At 35.9% G+C, this 25,202-nt stretch overlaps 1 protein-coding gene across 6 annotated transcripts in view; it reads right to left on the reverse strand.

Annotated features, from left to right (window-relative positions):
* CSMD3 (CUB and Sushi multiple domains 3) overlaps positions 1-25,202 on the reverse strand; it is a 467,721-nt gene that overhangs the window by 218,209 nt on the left and 224,310 nt on the right. For all 6 annotated transcript variants that reach the window (XM_032442883.1, XM_032442886.1, XM_015856173.2 and 3 more), the window contains 2 exons: positions 17,864-17,967; positions 10,175-10,287 (listed from right to left, as the gene is read on the reverse strand). In XM_032442883.1, coding sequence (XP_032298774.1) covers positions 10,175-10,287; positions 17,864-17,967 — 217 coding nt within the window. The remainder of the gene's footprint in view (positions 1-10,174; positions 10,288-17,863; positions 17,968-25,202) is intronic.

A 25,202-nucleotide genomic window follows, 5' to 3' on the forward strand; every position in this document is an offset into this window, starting at 1 on the left:
CAAAATTAAAACCATATGTCTGAAAACATTATGCAACAGGGTTGGTGCCATGACCAATGCCCTGAGGAAAACATTCCGGTGACTGAACATCCTCCTATTAAAGAATCTTTTCACAGAATCATAGAATGTTTGGGATTGGAAAGAATCTTGAAAGATCTTCTAGACCAAACTCCCTGCCAAAGCAGGAACACTTAGATTAGGTCACACAGGAATGCATCCAGGTAGCTTTTGAATGCCTCCAGAGGAGACTCCACAACCTCTCTGGGCAGCCTATCCTATTGTTCTGTTACCCTCACCATGAAGAAAATTTTCCTAACACGCTTCCTGAATTACCCTTAAAAGGGCTTAATACCACTTCCTCAGGTCCTATCACTGGTCAAGATCACTGTAGATATAGAGAAAGATGATTATGCAGACACTGAATCAACGCAGAAGGAGGGTACAACATGCTCCAGCCACAGACCAAAAGTTCCCATGAAGCCTGCAGTGTGCTCATGGGGGAGCAGGTTGTCACTCTGCAGGGCAAGAGACACATTGTGGAGCAGGTTTCCATGTGCAGTCATGGAAGATCCCACTTTTGAGCAGGTAGATTTGGCCTAAACGAAGCCACAGCCCATGGAGAGCCCCCACAAGAACAGGCCCCAGGTCAGAACTGTAGCTCAGAGAGTAGAACCCATAGTGGAAAACCCATAGGGAGTGATAGTGGAAGATCAGTCTGCTCCTGGAGGATGGACTCCATGGTATAGACCCCAATTGGAGCAGCTCCTAAAGAGCTGCAGTTTATGTAAAACCCATGTTGGATCAGTTTGTGAATGACGGCATCTCATAGGACAGACCCCACACTGAATATATGGAAGAATGACCATGAATTAGTTGCAGATGACAAAGCATTATGTACTGATGGCCACTCAGGCCAAGAAAGTAGAAGAGGGTAAATGAGGGGAAGTTGTTTTTAGTTTGTTCTTAGTTCTCAGTGCTGTAGTCTTTTACAAACAGGTGACAAATTTACCTCCCTTATAATGCATCTGTATCGCTCATGACCGTAATTGCTGAGTGATCATCATGCCCTTGTCTGAACCTATGAACTTTATTCATTATGTCTCCTTCCCCTGGACTTTTTGAGTACGGGAAATAATAGAATTCACTGGATGAGTTTACATAACACACTTATCAGTGTGAAAACATCAGTCTTGCAATGAACACTTTATTGAAGTATGTAAATGTGTATGTGCATATATATACACACATTTGTATATATATAATATATATATGTTGTCATGTCATTTAGTATTAGCTGCATTTTTAACAAGGACACTGAACTTAATGACCATTATTTTGACTCACTCCCTTTAGTAATTTAGTGTGTTTTCTATTGTATTCAAAAATGTATATATATACATACACACATATACACACACACACACCACAACTAATAAATGCGCTAGTAAACAAAAAAGAAAACATTCTTATGATTAAACAATGCTTTTTCAGAATTATTGTAACTAACGGAAATTTGGTAAAATATCTGAGCTATATTACAGATTGGAGGGGGAAAAAAAAAAAAAAAAAAAGGAAGATAGTAGTGTTGACTTGATAGCAACATCATCCATAGGGTGAAGTCCAAACAGATTTAATCTGATCAAAAATAAACCCTAGGTGACAATAAGTCCTACCTTGATAAGTGTTTTAGGAAACAAACAGCCCAGTTTGTCCAAACAACTTTTTTTTTTATAACCAATATTTTTCTACTCCTATAGAAAATAAAATAAACAATATATATATATGTGTGTGTGTGTGTGTGTTATATACATATATATGTCAATTTAAAACTTTTTTCATAACTTGTTAAAATAGAGAGATAGTTGCATTTTTTGTAACACCTCTGATACACTTATAGAAAAACAGGAATGGAAAATATTCATGGAAGAACCAAAGGAAAAAGAAAAGACAAAAAGCTCTAATGAGATTTCTGCTTCATTTTTCCTGATCTGGAGAAGAAATTACTGCAAACAGGAGGCTCACGTGACTAAGCACCATATAGAAAGCAGAAAGAAAAGTAATTTGTTACTAGAGAAAACAAAAGTAAAATAAAATAAAATAAAATAAAATAAAATAAAATAAAATAAAATAAAATACAACGTTTTACTCATTTTAATCACAGTTCTCTGGCACAGAGTGTGTTTTAACAATAGCTTTTATTAGACTATTGTAAAAGGAATGAAATGGGAACTCAAGAAGCTGTAAAAATCCTGGAAAAAAAAAAATATTAATCCATGCAACAGTATTATTACATCCAGTTCTGGAGCATACAACATAAGAAAGTTACAGTAAGTCCAGAGGAGGACCACACAGATGACCAGAGGAATGGAGCACCTGTCCTACGAAGATGCGCTGAGAGAGGAAAGCTTATTCAGTTTAGAGAAGAGAAGGCTCTGGGAGAGCTCATTGTGGCCATCCACTACAAAAAAAAAATGGCCTAAAAGGAAGATGGGGAGGAACTCTACAATGAGGTGTGTAGCAACAGGGAAATTAATAACTGCTTTCAATTAGAAGAGATAGTAGTTATTCGATATTAGTTATTCTTTACTTTGAGGGTGGTAAGGCACTGAAGCAGATCGACCATAAGTAAATATATGTGTGTGTGTGTGTGTGTGTGTATAAAGTCAATCCAAAAATATGAAAAAGATACAAAAAAACCAAAACCTTAGAACTTTAAATACCCCAAAAAGAAATACAAATGAAAAAAGAACAAATAGAAGTACTTTGAAAAAGATATTGGCTATCTTTCGTAAAATCTCCACTGGGAAACATATCACCCATAGTTGTGAGGCCTAAAATTGTTGAAAGTGATTAAAATTTGACCCACCATCTGTCTTTCTCGAAACCAGACAATTACTGATTTAATTGACTTGGAACATTATACATTGCTGAATATATGTCACACAAGACCAAGTGATTTGATTTGTAAAAACTTGCCAGAAAGATGCCTTGAAGCTCTCATTTTTGGTGTTTCTATTTCAGAGGCATTTTTACTTTGACAAAAACAGTGCCTAAGGCTTACATACCATGTGTAGGGTTTAGATTTTTAAGTACACTATTAAAGTAGGAAACAATGCACAATAACATTAAAGCAAATGTCATTTATCATTTATTAGACTGCGCCCATGATTTCGTTTTATGAAGCCTGTGGCTGGAGTATCAGGCATGCTTTAACTTGACACAAAAGGCTACCTTTTTAACAGAGTACATAACAACTTCCTACTCTTCAAGTAGTAGTCATTTACCCAGCTTACAGATACACTAACATAATGCATATTTTCAGGACTGTTTTCCATTTAATTCCTCTATTCCTTCCTACATATCCTCACCATTAAGACTACAGGGATTTAGAATGTAATTCCAAATTCATTGTGAAATAACTGAATACAATGTAACACATACTAAATCACTAAAGGGAGTTTGTCAAAATAATGGTCATTAAGTTCAGTGTCCTTGTTAAAAATGCAGCTAATACTCAAAATAAAATTTTGACAACTCAAAATAAAATTTATATTGCTCAGCAGACAAATGTCAGAGCAGAAAAAGTCCTTTGCCACACAACAGACGCAACTCCTGTCTACAAGAAGGGTTGTAAGGAGAATAAGGGTAATTACAGTCCTATCAGCCTGACCAGGTGCCAGGAAAGGTTATGAAACAGATCACAGAATCTTCAGGGTTGTAAAAGATCATCTTGAGTGAGACCACAGGGTACATGCAAGACAGCCAGGGGATCAGGTCCAGCCAGCATGGGTTCTTGAAAGGCAGGTCCTGCCTGACCAACCTCATCTCCTTCGATGATCTAGTGGCCTGCTTGGTGGATGAGAGAGAGGCTGTTGATGTAGTCTTCCTAGACTTCAGAAAAGCCTTTGACACTGTCCTCCATGATATTTTCTTTGGGAAGCTGGCAGCCCATGGTTTGTACAGGTAAGTTATTCAGTGGGTAAAAAAAAAAAAAATGATGTTAATAGGATGAAGTTCATCAAGATCAATGCTGGGACCTGCACTTCATCCAAAACAAGTCAACACTACAGGCCTGATGAAAAGCAGCTGGAAGACTGTGTGGAAGAAAGGGACTAGGGAGTGTTGGTCAACACCTGGCTGAACATGAGCCAACAGTACACTCAGGTGGATAAGAGATTCGGTAGCATCTGTAAGAGGCCATGCTTTTTATACTATTGCCTCAAAAGTTTGCTGAAATGGGCAAGTTCAGGCAAGTCCTGACCAAGGTTCCAGAAATCCCTTTGTCTGAGACACACAGAAGGACAAGTCCAGGAGCTACGAAAAGGAGATAAGATGCAGATGAATGGCCCTAAAGTGGTCTTTTTGTGTGGGCTTATCTCAAGGAAGACGGTCATCTCCGAGATACTCACATGACTCTGATCCAAGTCCCCAGGAATGTCACATAGGCTGGAAAGAAGTAGGATAAAAAGAGCATGGATGAACCAGGAAGGAGGTTTTCTGACATCAGATGCCTCATTACATGAATGCCTGCATGCTGAAGAACTTTTAGGTATCTGACCTCAGATTCCTCAATTGTCGTCCTACTGCTGCCAACAGACTCTCCTGGGCCTGCTGTTCGAGACTCTGCTCCATGTGACCTCGCTACTCCATGAGACCTTGCTGCTCCTTCCACCGCCTGCTCTGCACTGCACCGATCTGCTGCTTGCGGCCTGCCACTCTACTGCTGCTCTCCCCTATGCCTATTTTGCCCTGGACCAACGAAACTACGTGCATGGATGCATGGTGCATCCAACGAAACTGGATGCTGCTGCATCCAGGTGGTGACTATTCCCCGCTTTTACACAATTCTTGCCCTTTTCTACCTTTTCTATCGCCCACTTTCCCGTCACCATCACCCTCGCCATTCTCCCTTCCCCATCCCCTCAGCTGTCTATTATTTCTAATAAACTGGTCGGATCAACACTTGAATGTTTTTCTTCTTAATCTCACACCGGGCATAACATATCAAAAAGAACCTTGCCTCCTTCCTAAATTGGAGCGAGACAGCATCCTGTCTTGAGTCAGAAATAGCATAGCCTGCAGAACCAGGGAAGTGACGACCCCTTTGCATCCAGTTCTGGTGAGGGTGTACCTCAAACACTGTTCAGTTTTGGGACTCTCACTACAAGAAAGATATTGAGGCCCTAGAGCATGTCCAAATGTAGCTGCTAAGGAATCTGGAGCACAAATCTTACAATTAGCAGCTGAGAGAAGACTTAAGGAAAAATAATGTTATTCTATAAATTAATTGGAAGAATATTAGACAATAATAACATGCACCAGTGAAAGCTGGAATCAATAAGAAGCCACAAAAAAGATTCCAGGAAAACACAGAGGTGAAATAGACACTGATTAAAGTACATTTTGTTTTCTAGGAACAGTCTTTTAAATTGAAGAACTACCGTCATCAATTTAGGAAAGATAAAGGTTTCTCAATACTGAAAATATTTTCCATCCAGAAACTATTTTAAACATTAAAGGGGAAAAAAAAAAAAAAAAAAAAAAAAAAAAGCACAAGAAAACAGTCTGACTGAACAGCTAATTTGGAACCTTAATTATAGGTTCTCATAATTATTATGAGCTGAGAGTTGTACTGACAGATTACATAGATATAAGCAACATCAAAATCTCATCACAGAAAGCTCAATTTCAGTTGAAAAATAAAGTTCTCACTTTGTGTGTGTGTGTGTGTGTGTGTGTGTGTTATTTTTTATTTGTAAAACCTTAATTATAAATACAACATGTGAAGACTTTTAACTGTTCAGAAGTATCATTTTCAAGGAGCTAGGAAAGATCAAACCTGATGCAGCACCTCTCTCCATAAAGACATACTGAATCATCTGAGTTAGAAGGGATGCTTAAAGGTCATCTAGTCCAATTCCCTTGCAATCAACAGGGACTTCTACAGCTAGATCAAGTTGCTCAGAGCCTGGTCTAGCCTGACCTTGAACATTCATCTACCACCACTCTGGGTAACTGGTTCCAGTGCCTTACTACCCTTACTGAATAAAGGATATAAGGTTTTTTTGTTTGTTTTTATATGTTTTTAAACAACCTACATCTTCCCTCTTTTAGTTTAAAACTGTTTCCCCTTGTCCTGTCACAACAGACCCTGCTAAAGATTTTACCCCTTTCCTTCTTGTAGTCCACACTCTAGATACTGGAATACTACTATCAAGGCTTTCTGTAGCAAATCACATACTCACATTTGACTTATCTTTGGACAATAAGTCTGTATTTAAATACATACATTCCTTGTTGATTTAATGCATACAGTCTTGATTAAGATGAGATAGCAAGTGGGTAGAACAGCACTAATCCTTTTATTAAAACATAAATGAAAAACATTTGGAGACAGTAAGTTTCCTGTGTCATAGCAATTCAAGGAAGAGAAAATCCTTTTTAGTAACAATTGTTAATAATTAAAGAAAGAGATGTCAAAATATGCACTGGAACATATTAGTCTTTTCTACAAAATAATCAAAAGTCATCAGATGCAGATGGTACAACTAATACAAACAGAAGGAGATACTACTCAATTGTAACTACCTTAACATAAAACTTTTGAAATACTAGAAGTGTGCATCGGCTTACGTGCAAAAATAGACAATGCCATGGATGAAAAATCATTGAAGGTTTAATTATAGTAAGTAGACTCTGCTTAAGAAATCTCTATGACACAAACTGTTGGAGTGGAATAAAGTATTCCAGAGAAGTATCGCTGTATAGCTACATGCTCCCTTTCCCATATGTGACACTCAGATAAGTGTTCAGATAACACTGACAGATAGGGTCTCAACTAAAAATGCTCACAGTGAGAAAGCTGAGAGCCATCAAGTAGAAAAAGTAGAGACTAAAATAAAAAATACTGGCAAAAAGTTAAGCAGGAAAGTGTCCTGGGTTTATATATTGGATGTTATTTTGTTTAATATATTCAATGTGAATATATTCAATATGAAACAGGAATGAGACTGAATTGCAACACTTGTGAATAAAACCTTCAACAGAAACTGAATCAGGTATGGAAGAAGTTGTGTTATAGTTTTGATACATCTATACTGGCTAGTGGTGTTTCACAAAAATTATAAGGAACTTATGCTTCATAAATATATCCGAGTACCTGAAATGATTATGAGAATTCAAAGGTTTAAAATCATCCATATTCATTAAGGACAGAAATTTTGGCATTACTTAGAAACTTAGCAGAACTCTTTTGGTATAATATGGTTAAAAGGTTAATTTTATAGTTACTCATTAAACATGGGTGAGACAGTATTTAAAATATATATATATATATATATATATATATATATGAATATATATATATGAATATATATGCAATATATATTCATTCTACAAAAAGTAGAATGAATGTGAGGAAATAGACTTCATAGTTAAACTACTCTGATCATTTGTAGAGAATGAGAGTCCTATCTGAAGACTGTGTTATTGAAAATGTATCTCACTTTCTACATACCTCTGAAGTATATGTTTCTAGACAGAGGACTAACACTGAATTAAACTACCTAGTTCAGAGTAGACAGTGTTCTACCCACCAACAGAAAAGTACTGTTGAACAGTTAGCTCCTGAAAAACATCTGTCAACTGTGTCAAATATACACACATATACGCAAAAACCTACCCTCAGATGTGTCTGCAGCTCAGTGTTTACTGATATGAAAACAGGTTGACAAACACCAGAAGATTACCCCAACTACAGAAGTACCCCAAGCACTTCAGCATAAACACCACATTGGCTGAAACAAGTGGAAAGTTCAGCTTAAAGAAGAAATCAGTCATTTTAAATGCTATGTTTTGGAGCGTAAACTCTGTATCCTAGATCATCTGTGCAGAAATCTGAATAAGGAAATCTACTTCATTATGAATTCACTCTTTTACCTCCTATTACTCTTAGACAAGCCTTTTGCAAACTTTATTAATACATTCCAATCTAAGTAACTTTCTTCTACTTTGTTTTCTTATGCAGTCAAGTTACAGTGTTTCTCAGGTTTATTATTACTCTCAGTTACAAACAGAAAACCACAAAGAATTTTTCCAGATAGGATTTCCTGATAGCTTTGCCTTCTATTTGATTTAAGACTGTTTATTAGTCAGTGATCTTTGAAAAAATAATAATAATAATAATCCCTCATCTCTGATCACTGCTCAGAACCTGAGGATACAACAATCCAACAGAACTAGACTGCTCTGAAGATTAAATATGCATTTTCTTACTTATTCTCACAACCCTGAGCTGATAATTTCCTGTTCATCAGAGGAATCAAATGAGACCTAGACAGAAGATCAGCTGATGGGTGGACCATAAAGGGGATAATTCACTGGTGGTCAGCAGCTTGATGTCTGAGTGAAGTTCAATCACAGATGATGTCCTCCAGGGTTCAGAACTTCTACCAGTGTTCTCTTACACCTCCACCAGTGACACTGACAGCAGGATCAAATGCACCCTCACTGAGTTTGAAGATGACACCAAGCAGTGTTGCGCAATCAATGCACCTGAAGGCCATTGTGCCATACAGAGAGCCCTAGACAGACTCAAATAGTGGGCAAAGATGAACCTCAAGAGATACAACAAATCAAAGTGCAAGGTCTTACACTTGGGTTGTGGAAATCCCCACAGTCAATATACATGGGGGACAAAAGAATAGTGTGCAGTCCTGGAGAAAGCTCCTGGGAGAGTTTACAGTTTACAGTATCTAAAGTTGTGGGAAGGGGGAGGTCTATCTGTTTCAATTTACTTATTCAGAGTCTACCATCACTAACAGAAACAACATCTAAAACATTTTATTTAAGGAAATATTAGCTGTTTTCTGGCATCACTAATCAGTTGAAAAGACAGAAACAACTCATTTTTTTATTTTCTTTTTAAAAGTCCTATCCCACACCTCAGATGAAACAAATATATATATATATATATAAATAATTAAAGCCCACCAAATAAAAACTTGATGCATTCAAATGCAATTTGGTGAGCTAGTATAAAGTGTCATTATAAGGAAAGAAATAAATACATATGCAACATATAAGAGGATGTAAAATCACAGCTGATTATATGGAGATGAGTTTGAGAATATTCAGTGACTTCTCCCACTCTCTACCTATTCATATACAATTAATTTTATTTTTGAAGAACTATTATTACTAAGAAAAAACACAGCTCACAAGTAAGCTAAAGTGATACATTTTCAAAAATTAGACAATAACCTGCCCCTTGAAAATTAGGGTGTTTTCAAGACCTCTCAAAAATAATCATGTAAATAAAGGAAATAAGTATTGGGCTGTGCAAATTAATTCAATTTTAAATACAAAAATCTTCCTTTTCCATGTTACTGTGATTCACAGTTTGTCACTTTATCAGCAATATACTTTGATATCCAAAAGAACCTTGAAGACATAAAGAAATGGCAATTCACATGGTACAAACTGATTCTCAATAAGCCCACCTATTCTATCTGCCACTCCATAATAAGTTTTGGGACTTCTACCATGGTTTTGATATGTATAGTCCTGTCCTGGTTTCTGAACCTATTACATAATTCCATTCCTCTTTAGCAGTTATCAGGAACTATGCACCTCAGTCCTTATTTTTTGAATTACTCTTGAATTAGTTGTGTTTATAAGATTTCTCCCTTGCAATAACTAAGCTATCTCTCTAGCCTATCTTCCCTCTGTATGATAAATGTAAATAATTTAAAAATACAACATGCTCTCCATTTCTAAAGCATTCATTTGATGGATTAACTTCTGCTTTTTTCTCTGTTATTTTGATCAATAGCTATTATACACTCCTACCAGCAGGCAAGGACCATATTACTTTAACATTTTTGTAAAGGAACACATGCAATGATAGTATAAAACAGTGTAATTATTCTAGAATAATTCAGAAATGTACACATATGCTATTTTAAGATTTAATCAATAAAAAAATACAAAAATTTATATGTCATAAGACTTTTAAAGAGAAAAAGTTTTTTTTTCATAAATTTTTCTACTCGATTTTTGTTGCTTTTAAAACCAATAGAATTGGGAAAAGAATAAAAATATAAAGATATAGCATTTTAATATTAACATAAACTTGACATTAAAGATAAGTTATCTTCTAAAAATATATATTTACCTTTGTAATTTACTTTGAAACCAACTGATCCCACACTTTCATCCGTCTGAAGATGCAACCACATCTGATTGCTCATGCTTACAATTAAGTCTGGAACAAAGCTCCCGGTTAACCTACAGATAGAAAAATAAACCTGTAGAGTGATTACATGTAAAATAAATGAATAACCTCCTTAAGAAAGTGCAAAAGACAAAAAGAAAACCTTAACAACAATCCTAAAGGACTATTACTATATCATAGTTAATAAGCACAATTACAGTGAAAAGTACGTTATGCATTAACTGTCATACAAAATCCAGAAAGAAAACTCTTTAACTTCAATGCAGTGTCAGATAACCAAATTTATTTTTCTTTCTACTTACATCTACTTACCAATTTAGACTTCGAAAAGAAGTCTAAGCAACTGCTAGCTGTAAACTGTTTGTTAGGATTTCTTCTTTTAGACTCAGCATGTTCACTTACATCAACTTAGCCAATATATCTCTCAAGATTCCAATGACTCAGGATGTATCAGAGTACTCCACAATACCTTCAGTTATGTGCACTTTCCCTTCCCTGAATCTTACCTAGTGCAACACAGATACTTGCAGTAATATTAAGCAGAAGCCCATGAAACAATACTATATTATTTTAGAATACATACTTCATATATTCATAATTAAGTTGTTATTCTAAAATAGCAATTGCATTACAAAGGTGTCCAGGTTCCCTGCACTCTTTTCCCACATTACCTCTATCACAGCTAGTGGAGGCCAGATTCAGCTGACATTCATTAATCAAACTGAAATTCATTAACCAAAATGCTAGTTGTCAGAACCTAAAAACCTGCTAATGGTGAATGATATTAATTGATTTAAAAACAAACAAACAAATGAGTTACACTTCATTTTTCTAACTTGTCATACTATAAAAATCCAAGTAAATAGATAAATAAAATAATCAGCATAATCCTCAATGTGTATTCTATTAGTTATATTAAATGTACGATAGTAAAAAGTGTTCTGAAACCTGTACTTTTATGTTACGTGGACTTGCTTTTCCAAAAATTTTGTCTCAGATGTGGTAAAAGTTTATCAGTTAAAACAGAATGTTGGAAATTATGTTTTCCATTTCTCTTAAATGGATCACAGGCACAAAACTGTTTAAGAGTGAAAATTGTTTCTTTTTATTTTTTTTCTGGTTCTAATCAATTTTTTAGAGCTTAAACTTTAAACAGACTATTTAAATATATATAGGAATTAATTTTAGCTCTTCCCTCTGGTCTTTTTTCAGCTTGTTTCCTTATAAAATACTCTGCTGTAGGAGAAATTCTTGTCAAATCTCCACATCTGTGTTCACAGATGGAGCTACTACAAAAATTCTTGCCAGAAATGAACAACTGAGTGCCTGGCCAAAATAATGTACTGACTGTGCATTTCTGCACTAAAGAAAAGTTGATTTAAGATTTTGCCAAATTAAAAAAAATAACAGGATATTACTGAGAAACACCACTGATATAATAGCTAGCAGTTTTGTAATGGTCATTGATGACTGACAGTAGACTTTAGGAATATTGTCTAAAACTACTAGGATTATTAATCTCCATGTTGTTTCAGAGAGTATAATTCCTATATTAAAAAGCCAAAACAATTTTTTTATAATTTTATTTTTCTGAAGTGGATTTTAAAAAATACATGAAGCTTTCAGATGCCCTACTTTTCAGTGAAATAGTACATTGGAGGAAAAAGAAAAAATCTATGAATGCTTTTTTGAAATTAATTAACAAAGTACAAAAATGATTTATCACTTTTATTTTTCCTTCAGTATTTTAAATTACATATTTTGAAATATATTTGAAATATAGTTTGTTGTCACCTACAAATTCCTATAGGCTTCAGCTGAGTTGCCAATAAGTGAAACAACTTTCTGCAAGGCAGGTGAGAGATTATGAGACACAGACATTTAAGTAGATACAGCTTGAACAGAAATGGGGTATTTATAACAATACAATGACAAACTTTCAAGTAATTGGGTTATCTGTTATTTCTGTATCTTCAAAAACAGTGAATTATCATTATTTAAGTGCTTAGCAATCCCTTTGGAAAGGTTTGGAAAGATCTGAGAGTCATAAACAGGATCCAGAAAAGATAACATTATGTGAAGGTAGCTATTTAAGCTTAAATAATAATGAAATCTTGCAGTTATGAATTATGTTTTCTTTCCTCCTGAGTTTATAAGTACTCCCCTAGAGGGAATGATTACTGAGAGGACTTCTCTCCTAGTTGCACGTTCTTACACCTTGCATTTCAAAAGCTGAGCAGGTAGCACCATCAACAACATAAATTGATAGATATAATTATGATACTTTCATTTTTATTAACCAGCTTAACAGTAGCCATGATGCTCAGCAGTGTGATTTTCATCTTTTCCTGTAGGACTTCAAGACTACTTTTACCACATACTAGTGACATACACTTCCCTTGAGGTAACTTCTTTTCATGTGATGAAAATGATGCAAGAGACAGAATACTTGTAGGTGCCCAATACAGAGTAAAAATAAATAAATAAATAAATTTTAAAAAAGAAGAAAAATAAAAAAAAATGCCTTGCGCACTCTATAAAAAATTGTCTTGCGCACTCTATTTTCTGAATGTGCACTGCAGGAGCAGTGTCTGGATGCATCTTACATAAAGAATCACCTGCAGCAACTGTCAGTATAAGCTGCTAAAAAGCAGAATTCCATTCAGAAAAGGCACTGTGATTGTTGTATGAGAAGGAGCCACTAACTTGTCCTTCTTTCCCTTTTATGCAGAGCCAGCAAGCAGTGCAGCAACTCAGGAGTGTTGCAAAAAGCATGATTACAGTGGCAACATAAGCATGATTACAGTGGCAACATAGGGTTATGGCATGGCAGAAGAGCAGGACATGACAGTTTGCACAGACAGTTCTTGCAAGGCAGGTGAATGGAGGGAAGCAGCATGCGCTGCTCTTCTCATCCTAGGAAAGCTCTTTATCAGTACTGACATGGTGCAGACAGAAACAGAAATGCAGATGGGGAGGTCAACAACCACTCTGGGCTGATGCAAACATCTAGAAAGACCTCCCAGAGAGTGAGAAGGCTGCCCAGACATGTGGCTGTCAGGAGCTCAGGAATCTGGAGATCACCAATGAGACCAAAGCAAGTTACGGGTGTCATGGGCACAAATGTGCCCAAATGGATGACCTTGGGCAGCTGACCAGGCTGAGGGAGGAGGTAGCAAGGCTGAGATACATTCAGCAGTCAGAACTCATGCCCTCACATCACATGGTTGCATAAGCAAACAGCCCTGTATTGGGGCCCTGCCAGGGGAGGAAGCAAAGTAGCTGGGCTCATTACCAGGACTTTAAACTACATGTGCTGGGGGAAGGGAGTGTGCTGTTGAGTGAGGAAGGGAATGTTGTCACTCTAGGCAGAGGTGGGGAAAAACCTCATATTTGCCCCAGAGGTTTGTAGGAGGGACCTATAGGAAATCTGTGTGTCTGAAAGCTCAGCTGAAGTGCCCCTATACCAATGCATGCATTAAGGGAAACAAGCAAGGAGATCTGGAAACCTTGGTGCCTTGGAAAACTTTGATCTTATTGCCATCATGGGAACATGGTAGGATGATTCACACAACTGGAACACCACCAATGAGGGCTATAAACTTTTTAGAAGGGATAGGCAGGGTAGGAGAGTTACCCTCTATGTTAGTAAGTGGATAGACTGTGGGGTACTTTTCCTGAAAAACAGGTCAGAAACGTGTGTTAAAATTAGGGATGAGACCAATAAGGAACAGCTGGTGGTGGGGGCTACTACAAGCCACCTGTTCTAGAGGAGCCTGTTGACGAGGTCTTCCTAGGTTGCCTACAGAAGTTTTCATAGGCTCTTGTTTTGATGGAGGAATTTTAAGCACCTGAATATTCACTGGTAATACAACTCAGTGAGATACAAGCAATCAAGGAGAATCATGGAATCTGTGGATAACTTTCTGGTTTAGATAGTGGACAAAATGACCAGAAGTGAAGACCTGTTGAGCCTGGTGCTCACCAATGCAGAGGAGATCAAAGATATTAAGACTGGAGGCAGCCTGGGCTACAGTGACCACACTATTGTTGAGTTCATGATCTTGAGGAATGTGGGCCTGGAGAAGAGTAGAGTTAGGATCCTGACATTCAAGACAGCAAACTTCAGGTTGTTTAAGAAGCTGTTGAACAAGACCTCCTGGGAAGAAGTCCTGAAAGACAAAGGAGTGAAACAAAGCTGTCTACTCTTTATGGATGCCTTTCTGAGAGTGGAAGACCTCTCCAGCCCTCAGAATAAGAAAGCAGGCAGGAGAAACAGGTAAGGCTTGGCAAGGACCTGCAGGTCAAATGGAGGGGAAAATAAAGGGCAAATACAGACAGTGCAAGCAAAGCTGTGTTACCTGGGAAGAATGCAGGAATGCTGTCTGGACTTACAGAAGATGGAATTAAGAAAGCCAAGACATGCAAGCCAGCAGTGTGCTCTTGCAGCCCAGAAAGCCGTTGATATCTCTGGTACCATCAGAAGAGGAGTGGCCAGTAGCATGAGGTGATTGAACCCCTCTGCTCTCATGAGGCCTCAGATAGTGTACAGTGTCTAAGTCTGGGGCCCCCAGCACAGGAAACAGTGTTGGAGAGGGACCAGTGGAAGGCCACCTAGGAGATTCAAGGACTGGATTACCTCTCCTGTGAAGATGAGCTGAAGGAACTGGGCTTGCTCAGCTTGGAGAAGAGAAGGCTATGGGATGACCTCATTGAAGCCTTCCAGTATTTAAAGGGAGCTTACAAACCCAAGGAAAATCAAATTTATTTGGGTTGATAGCGATAGGATAAGGAAGACTAGTTTTGAACTAAAGGAAGGGAGATTTGGATTAGGTGTCAGGGGAAGTTTGTTACTGAGAGAGTGGTGAGGTGCTGGAACTTTGCCCAGAGATGTTGTGGATAACCTGACTATGGAGGTATTTAAGGCCAAGTTGGATAGGACCCTGGGCATTCTGATCTAGTACTTCATCTAGTGGCTAGCAACCCTGCCTTTGGCAGGGGGTTGGAACTTGATCCTTGAGATCTCTTCCAGCCCCTGCAATTTTATGATTGTACTGGAAAGCAGCCCTACACAGAGTATCTAGGTATCTTGGTGGACAAGAGATAGACTGTGAGCCAGCAGTGTGCCCCTGTGGACAAGAATGAAAAAAGTATTCTGAGGTGTATTAGAGTGTTACTAGCAAGTTGAGCAAGGTTATCCTCTCTTTCTACCCTGCCCTGGTGAGACCGCATCTTCAGTTCTGGGCTCCATGGTACAAGAAGGCTACAGAGCTTCTAGAGAGAGTTTTTTCAAAGAGCTACAAAGCTGACTAAGAGTGGAGCACCTCTACTATGAGGAAAGGCTGTTTATCCCAGAAAAGAGAAGGCTGAGAGGGGATCTTATTAAATCTTATTAAATATCTTAAGAAATGGTACAAACAGGATGGGGCTATGCTGTTTTCTTGTGTTACCTGACACCACAAGAAGAGGTACATGCTCAAACTGCAACACAGGAAATTCCATTTACAAATGTGAAACAACTAATTCACTGTGAGAGTGACTAAGCACTGGAACATGCTACCAAGAGTGTGTGGAATGTTATTCTCTGAAGATAATCAGAGCCCACCACTGTGCTCTAGGTGACCCTGCTTGAAGCCAGGAGGTTGGAGTAGATAATCCCAGGTGGTCTCTTCCAACATCAACCATCCTGCAATTCTATGATAATTATATCTGAATGTCACTTAAATTTAGTTTTGAGTTCCAAACTTTCCTATCTAGAAGTGCCAAGTAAATCTACTAGATTACAGGCTTGGCTAAGTTTCTTATTTAATTTTGATAAATTTGAAGATAGAGGTTTTCTCTTTGTTTGCATGTAAAGTAGATATATTCAAACCAGTGTCCTTCAGTCTTTTGCTGAAAGAAAGATAACTGTTATTAAATCTATGTTATAAAACCAAAACCTACAATAGCTGATTTATTTTCTGTGCATTATATCTCAAACAAAGTCTGAATTACTCAGGACAGATAAGTTTCTTTTTCATATAACTAGTAATTTGTATTCTATTGTGCACATAATTTTTTAAAATATTTTTTTTTCCTGAAAACCTCAACGCTGATACTGCTAATTAAAGAATAATCAGTGATCATTCCACTGGTAAGCAAAAGTAATATCTTTTCTCATTAAACAATGTCATGTACTGTGTATAAAGTACAATGTCTTTGTACTATGCTTCAGTGTGTTCCTGTAATCCAAATGCCAATATTTTAGTTGAATATTAATAAGGTCAGTTGAACAGGTGCTTAATAAAAATTATTCCCACATGACATAAAAATCAATGTAATTTAGAAATCCATGTACACAGGTCTTAGAATATCAAGGAATTAATTCTGACACTTTGAGTAATATACTTTTACGGCTTGGTATAGTTACCTTTACGCTGGTTATAGAATAGAAATTATGTTATCAATACACCTATAGTCTAAGGAAGAATATTTGCACTACCCTAAAAAATTTGCTTCTGGTTATGAAAAGTTCAGAAGTAGTTAAGAAATAGAAGAGGAGATGGAATGGGAGGAGAGGAAAGGGAGGGAAGGGAGGGGAAAGGGTAAACATCAGCTTTTGAGAAGTTGAAGAAAATTCTTTCCAGATACAATTATCACAACAAATAATGAATAGCCACAATATATGAGTATGAATAAACTTCTATTACACTGCCAGATTCATCACTCTAAGGAATAATTTTGGTACTCTTTTTTTTTTTTTTTTTTTTTGGTTTTTTTGGTATTTTTTTTTTTTTTTTTTTTTTTTTTTTTTTTAGAAAAAAATCTTAGAAACCACGCTATGTTCTACATATTTTACACAAGTGAGAATTAAATGGATTCACTAGATTACACCACTACCTTCAAAGCTGTATGTATGAAGACTGTGTTTTTTTCTGCCTTATACTGTTATAAGAAATCTTTTATCAGAAGTTAAAAATTTGATCAGTGTGGATTCAGAAGTTAGACAATGGTTTTTAAAACTACATATCAGGACTTATATGTTCTTGAAGAATGTTACTAGATGGTTGAAAATATATGTGTGAAATTCGGTGCTATATGATTTATAAGTAGTTTAGGTAATATATTTTTATAATTTTCTTCAGCACCCTAACTCATTTTGAGATTCTTTCCAACAGTCAACAAGCCCTCATCAACATCCTATGCTGCTAATTTTTTTGTCATACAATGCTTTTTAGAACATTCAAGAAGTGGCCCCTTTACCTTTCTGCAAGTTGCATATATATTATTTTCAGTTATTGTCTTTATTGCAAATTTTTAATGTGAGAACTGGCCTATACAAAGTGCAACAGCCATTGAAAGTTTATACATAAGTACAGAAATGTAAATACATGCACAAATTTACACTCTATGTCTTTTAATAATTCTGATGCTAGTTCACATTTTCCTTATTTGCTGACTTGTCTCTTTCTAACTTTATAGCACTAACATAACGATACAATTAAACTGTCATCTTCAGTTACATTTCAGAAGTTTGGTAAAATTAGCTTTTGTTGGGATTCACCTGGCTGTTATCACTATTTTCTTTCATTAAAATTTACATTAATGAGATTCTATAAAGCATATAAACTTTAAATGCAAAAGACTTACACTTGAAGCACAGTTTTAGGGTCACCCACTTCTCCTCCATCACCAATCGTCAGTGTGTCGTAGCCAATCTCCAGATCAAATTCTTCAAAATTTATCTGAATGACCTGGAAAATAAAATAATATGTCTGACAGATGTCTGTAAATAAACTTCTCAGCAGCATAAATAAAAGAGAATTTCCAATTAAAAATTACAACTACATTCAGAATATCTTACAGTAAAGTAATATAATTAACAAACTTGTTTATTGAACTACAAAATTGTAATGATTTTAAGATATCACCTCTTGTATCACCCTACTGACATCCTTAAAGTACTGTCATCTCATTTATGTAGTTATCATATTTTTAATACAGTACCAAATAATTGTGTTACATTTTGTTTAAGATATATATAAAGAGCAACAAAATTGGTTATAATTTCTGCAATACGGTTGTCTTCAAATAGCAACTGAATAATTGCACTTGGAAGAGTAAATGTAATGAAAGTGAGGAACATTTGTTCCTTGCTTCTGTAATCTGGATAAAGCAGCAGAATGTTTGATCAAAGGTAAAAGCCATTTTATTTTAGGAAATAAATGCCAGTATCAGGAGGAACACAATATTTTTTATATCATTTAAACAGCAGTGTGCATATTTAATACCTAAAACATAAAAATTTCATCTCTATTTAAAGAATGCAATTAATTTTTCAGTTAGAGCAATGTTCAGACATATCATTGGAAAATACTGTTATTCCCACCAATGTGTTAGTCATGTGAGTTCTTTCTTTAGGAAAATATAAGATTCTCAAACTTTTGTATGCATTAAAAAGACAGTATGCTTCTGAACAATAATTTGTATCATTAATTTCTATTAAAAATGGTAACTAAGAGAGCTGTGGAAATTATTTTAGTGCATGGACAGCTTCTGTTAATGTGTTACATTGCAGTTCTAATAATTGTTTGAAATTTGACATATTGTTGTTAATTTTTTTAAAATAAATTTTAAATCACCTTCTACTTTTCTTGGCCTCAAAGTACTATGAGAAATAATAGGTTATTAGCTGCTGTAAAGTTTTCTCTTTCTTTGGCAGTCTTAAATTCTTTTCAGAAATAATGTTTCTATATTTAATTAAAATGGATGTGCATGCATGCAAAAAATCTTGCATTTCCTGCATTAGCCTCTTCCCAAAAAGCATGCTTTATTAAAAGACTTCTAACGCACACTCTGTAACTCACCTAAATCTATGGTAACAGGAAAAGTATTGCTGTACAAATCCACACATGCATTTCTGGGAAATCATCCTATGCTTGACATGCCAAGTACATAATGTAAAATGTAAAATGTACTTGAAATTTTTGCAAATGTGACTGAATGGCAAGAAAATAAGTACTGTGAGCAGAAAGATTTATTTTTAGAGGCCTTGTATTTCAATGTATGACTTATTTTGATCAAGCTCCAAGAGTGCTGGAACTGGCATTGTATTGATATTCCCTTTAGAACAGTGAAAAGGTGTTTTGATAACATCAGCATACAGAGTTGAAGATGATGGATCCTTTCAAAATAAAAAGTGAGATTTAGGTGAGATCACTGAATAACATAAAACTGAGTAGTAAACCCATTAAAATTCTGCTTTTATTTGTCATCTGCTATGTTGTCTTTTTTTTTCCCTCCAGAAAAAGTGACACAGCTGTGCATGGCAGACCAAAGATAAGTGATACCCTAGTATCAGTTTTACGTTAGACTAAAAGAGGTTCATTCTTGATATTAATCTGCTGTTATTTGTAAGAATACTATGCTGACTGATTACTGCATTCTGATTTTTTTTTTAACCAGGTCAGCATTACCAAATTGTGCTGTTGATCTGTATACTACATGCAAAGCAATCAGAAACACAGGGACTAATTTTATTTTATGCACAAACTCCAGTACAGTCTATTTTCCAGTTTTCCAGAAGCATCGTTAATAGAAATGAGAAGTGTCCTGAAGAAGGCTGCATCTCATTGTGAGCCCATACAAGACTCAAAGCAGGAGCTGAAGCGTGTGGAAAGGAGCCTGCAGTAGAGCAGGGAATCTGGAGAGCTGCTACCTGTGGAAGATCTGAGCTGGAGCAATCTGTTCCTGAGAGATGGCCGTGTGGTACAGACCTGTGTTGGGACAGTTCTTGACGAACTGCAGTGTGTGGGAAGCCCATGCTGGTGCAGAAGATGATGAAGGACTTGCATAGATGAAACACTGTGCATTGCAACACCCATTCCCTGTTCCCCTGCTTGACTCAGAGGGTGATTTTTTTTGTTTGTTTGTTTGTTTTTTATTGTTTTCTTTTTCTTCTGTTCTGGTCTTTTATTAATAGAGATAAATTACACTAATTTTTCTATGCCAAATGTGTTTTGCCCATGACAGTAATCCCAAAGTGATTACTTTCAATGCATGTGCTTTCCTTTCATAACATTTTCTTTCCTGCTCTGTTGAGGAGGAGGAGGCAGGGAGCAGCATAGTGGAGCAGACTTAGCCACTGGTGTGGAAGCACCACACTATCCTGTTACAAACTAATTATATTTTGAATTTTATTTCACATGAGTAGTTTATTCCAGAATATAATAAAGCAGAATATAATAAAGCATGTTTCTAGACACTATTGTCAGGGAAAAAAGGAATTATTTTCTCCTCTATTCCTCCAAATATGTACAAGCAACAAATTTATTTGAAAGTAATGTATGCTGAACTGTGTAATCATTACTCACTGAAAAGAACAGAAAAGTAGTTAAAAGGAACACAGTATTCCTTCTCCATTATGGACTGCTCTTGCTATTTATAAAACCAGAAACAATAAATCTATATATTATTGTTGTATTAAATTTATAAACCTAGAAGCAAATAAAATAAAATAAAATAAAATAAAATAAAATAAAATAAAATAAAATAAAATAAAATAAAAAAAGATGGTAATACTGATTATTACTAAGCTATAAAGAGAAAAATACTATTTAAAATATACTTTCTGAAAGTTATGTTCTCTAATAATTTTACAAGGACACTTCCAAAGGAAGAACTGGGGGCAGGGCTTTTTTTTTTTTTTTTTTTTTTTCCCCTATAGTAAATAACTAGTCTGTTATATAGCTGAGAATTAACATATCAGAAGATTTTATTGGAAAGTTAATGTCTAACTTGAGAACTTCCAATAGCCCTGAAGGAGAATATGCTTACACAGTTTTGTTCCAGACAGTAATCTTTCCAGACAGTTGTTTGTTATGACTATGTGTCTAGTTCTTGATAGAACTAGATCCTCAGAGATTTTTCAAGGAAAATATTACTACAGGTGGAGTAATCAGCATTTTTAAATTTCAAAACATACAAAGCAAAATGATGTTTAACAGAAAAAAGTGTCCGTGCATCAGAACTGCTTCTGAAGGGCGAGTATAAAAATTTAAAGTTGTATGTATCTCCATACATGCATCTGTTAACCTAAAGCTTCCAATGCAAAATTTTTTTTTTAATTTTTTTTTTTTTTGTATATAGTAATATTTTCACTCCATAAAATCTGCCTACCATTTTTACCAGTGAAATAACTGTGGAGATGTTTATAAAATTATTATGAATCTATTCTCCTCAGAATAGGGCTTAAAAATTAATCTATGATGTTGCTTAAATGAGCTGTATCTTAGACAATATTAACAGTAAGAAATGAATCTGAATTAAAACATGGAAAAAAAGATGGAATTGGTACTTGAAATTCAGGTTATGAATAGAATCTAAAACTGCTGATGACTGAAACAAAAGCAGTTATTCCTGTTCGAGTTATTGAAGTAGGTTCATTTTCTCATTATGTATGAGTAGTTAATATTTTCACAATGTAAAAGAAGTATTGTGATTTAAACACACTGAGTTTCCCTCATTCCTGCTAGTGGGATGGGGAAATGAACTGGGGGGGGGGGGGGGGGAACTGAGATCAAGACAGTTTAATAGGGAAGAATAAGGAAAGTAATATAATGATAAAAGAATACATAAAACAAGTGATACAGAATACAATTGCTCACCACCCACCGACCAGTGCCTAGACAGTCTCCAACAGTTGAGAGATACCGCACCCCATATTGTATAGAATCTCCCTTTCACCAGCTTGAATCAGCTGTTCTAGTTCTATCCCCTCCCAACTTTTTGTACAGCTGAGAAGTCCTGACTCTGTTTAAACACTCAGCAGTAATGAAAACATCTCTGTGTTATCAAAATCATTCTCATCCTAAATCCATAACACTATAGCAGCTACTAGGAAGAAAATATCCCAGCTGAAATTAGGACAACATGGTTCATACAGTCATGGAAACACAGAAAAATATTTCTTAAGACAACATCTACAATAATTTATAAAAGTAATCTGTTTTCCTTTTATAATAAAAATGGAAATATAATAAAATTGTGGGATGAAAGTACAAGTCATTAATCCATTTATATCTGCATTGTTTTTCTCCCCTCCCCGTTTTACTGTTTCACTCCAGTACTAAAATCACAGAACATGCATGTGCCTTCTGACTCCAACTGCTTTTATTCATCGATTATATTCCCTCAGTGCCAAAGCTGTAATCTCCTGTTTTAGAAATGTTTGGATTCTCTTCTATTCTCTTATTCCAATGAGACAATCATCTCCCTTTTCTCCAAAAAGTATTTCTAGAATTTATTTCTAAAAACTAAGGTATGTAATAGCAGCACTAACACTAAAAAGAAATGGATCTTCTGAAAAGATCAAAGATAGTTCATACTTTCTAGTTTCATTCATAGTAAACAACCTCCTATTGATATACACAGCACCTCAAGTAAAGTGAAAGAAAAACTGAATTATGGTTAAAATATGTATTTAAGTGTGAGCTTACGTATTCTCTTATTTTCTGATCATTTCATTGTCAGTAACACTTGAATTAAATCTTTACACTAGACTTAGGAAAAGCAAAATTTGAGATATATATTGAGATATTTGATGCCAAAAATATCTATAGTATGGTTTATTCCACTAAGCCTAATTAAAACAGACTTCATAAAATTAATCCTTTATTTTATGGTGAAGTACTCAGTCTGCTTGACACTTCTGCTGTCAGCATGAATAAATACAGATGACAACTGAGTTTATGGTTGAGAACAAGCTTAGGAAATGTTCCACCAATAGTTAATGAGATAACACCACTGTGGTAAGTTAAATGTAAACATTCAGCTTTTTTGCTAAACTTGTTTCACTTATTTTCACAGAATCACAGAATCACAGAATGACCTTGGTTGGAAGGGAACTCAAGTGTCATGAAGTTCCAACCCCCCTGCCTGGCAGGGCCACCTATTTATTTTGTCTTTGCATAATAGTGCACAAAAACTCAGAACTGTGAAGATGAAAGTTTTAGAGGATGTAAAAAACATAATGACATAGGAAGGAGAAGAGGCCTTTATAAGGCCTTTAGCACAACATCCTTCTCCTGAAACTGTAAAGATGTGGATTTGATGTGAGGACTTTTTGATAGATGAAGAACTGGTTGCAGCATTGAATTCAAAGAGTAGAGGTCAAATGTCTGGATGGAGATCTGTGACAAGTGGTGCCCTCCAGGGGTTGGTGCTAGTAGCAATTAATATCTTCATCAGCTACACTGACAGTAGGGTTGAGTGCACCCTCAGCAAGTTTGCTGATGGCACCAAGCTGTGGGGTGCAGTTGACAAATCAGAGGACAGGATGCCATCCAGAGGGATCTAGACAGGCTTGAACTGTGAGCCCAGGTGAACTTCATGAGGTTCACAAATCCAAATGCAAGATCTTGCACCTGGGTTGAGGCAACCTCCACTACCAATACAAGCTGGGGGATGAAAGAATTGAGCACAGCCTTGCTGAAAAAGATCTTAATTGGGGTTAATGGTGGATGGGAAGGTGTACAGGAGCGAACATTGTGTCCCCTTAGCTAAGAAAGCCAGCTGTATCTTTGCATCCAATGAAGCATGGCCAGCAGGTTGAGAGAGGTGATTCTGCCCCTGTACTCTGTGCTGATTAGACCTCACTTGGAGTACTATGTCCAGATGTGGAATCCTCCGTACAGGACAGATACAGACCTGATGGAGTACATCTAGAGGAGGATGACAAAAATGATCCAAAGGATGGAATGCCTCTTCAATGAGGACAGGCTGAGAGAGCTGGGGCTGTTCAGCCTGGAGAAGAGAAAGCTCTGAGGTGACCTGATAGCAGCCTTTCAATATCTAAAAGGGAGCTACAGGAAAGAAGGGGATAGACTATTTAGTAGAATATCTTGTGATGAAACATGATTATCTTGTGATAAAACAAGGGGAAACAGTTTCAAGCTTAAAGAGAGTAGATTTAAGATACAGTGAAAAAACTTGTTGAAGTGAGGGTGGTGAGGCACTGGAACAGGCTGCTCAGAGATGTCCCATATCTGCAGATGTTCAAAGTGATACTGGATCAAGCCCTGGGCAACCTGATCTAGCTGTGGCTCTCCCTGTTTATTGACAGTGAGATGGATTAGATGACCTTTAAACGTCCCTTCCATCTCAAAGTATTCTATGATTCTAAGAGAAAGAATTGAATATAAAATATTTAGCACAGACAGAAAGATCAAGCAAGTATTTACATTTATATACATAAACAAACAAAAAATGAATAACCCTCTGTTCTTAGAAACAAGTAATAATTGATTTCAAAACTATTTCAACTTGCAACATAAAAGGGATGTGAACATGGGCAAACATTTAGAAGATATTTTACAGAATACATTTACCTAATCAGGAAGATAGTAAGAATTATTTCATATATTATATACACCATATGTAAAATTTAAAATATGTTGGGGAGAAATGGATAATAACATAGTGTATGATCATTAAAAATTTCCTCCTGAAAATTCTAGCTATGTAAAATGAACAGAACAAGGACCTAGTTTTCTAATACATCTAAATCTAACAATGATATTAGATACATAATTTCTCTTTACATTTTTGGAAGACAAGTTGGTCTTTTTTTAAAGAATCTCTTTTACTTATTTTTCTCCTTAATGCATTGCAGTGAAAGATATTTTGCATGAATGTCTGAAATCTGTCAGAAACGCTGTCATTCTAGCACTTTCATTTTCTGCAATATTTCTGTCACTGTGGATTAGGAAAAAAAAAAAAAATTAACAAGTATAACGTGTAAGATTCAAAGTCTGCTTAACTTTAGCCCTAATTATGATTTTACTGAAGTTTTTGCCTGTTATTAAATCTAGACTGAGAATTTTAAAGCCCATCCTTTTGAAGAAAAAATCAAAAATCTAAATTGACACTTTATTACTCCACATTGTGTAAGGTAAGCAAACAATATGAAGAAGTTTTAACTGAAGTCCAG

Source organism: Coturnix japonica, chromosome 2, assembly GCF_001577835.2.
Source record: "Coturnix japonica isolate 7356 chromosome 2, Coturnix japonica 2.1, whole genome shotgun sequence".
Classification (NCBI taxonomy): domain Eukaryota; kingdom Metazoa; phylum Chordata; class Aves; order Galliformes; family Phasianidae; genus Coturnix; species Coturnix japonica.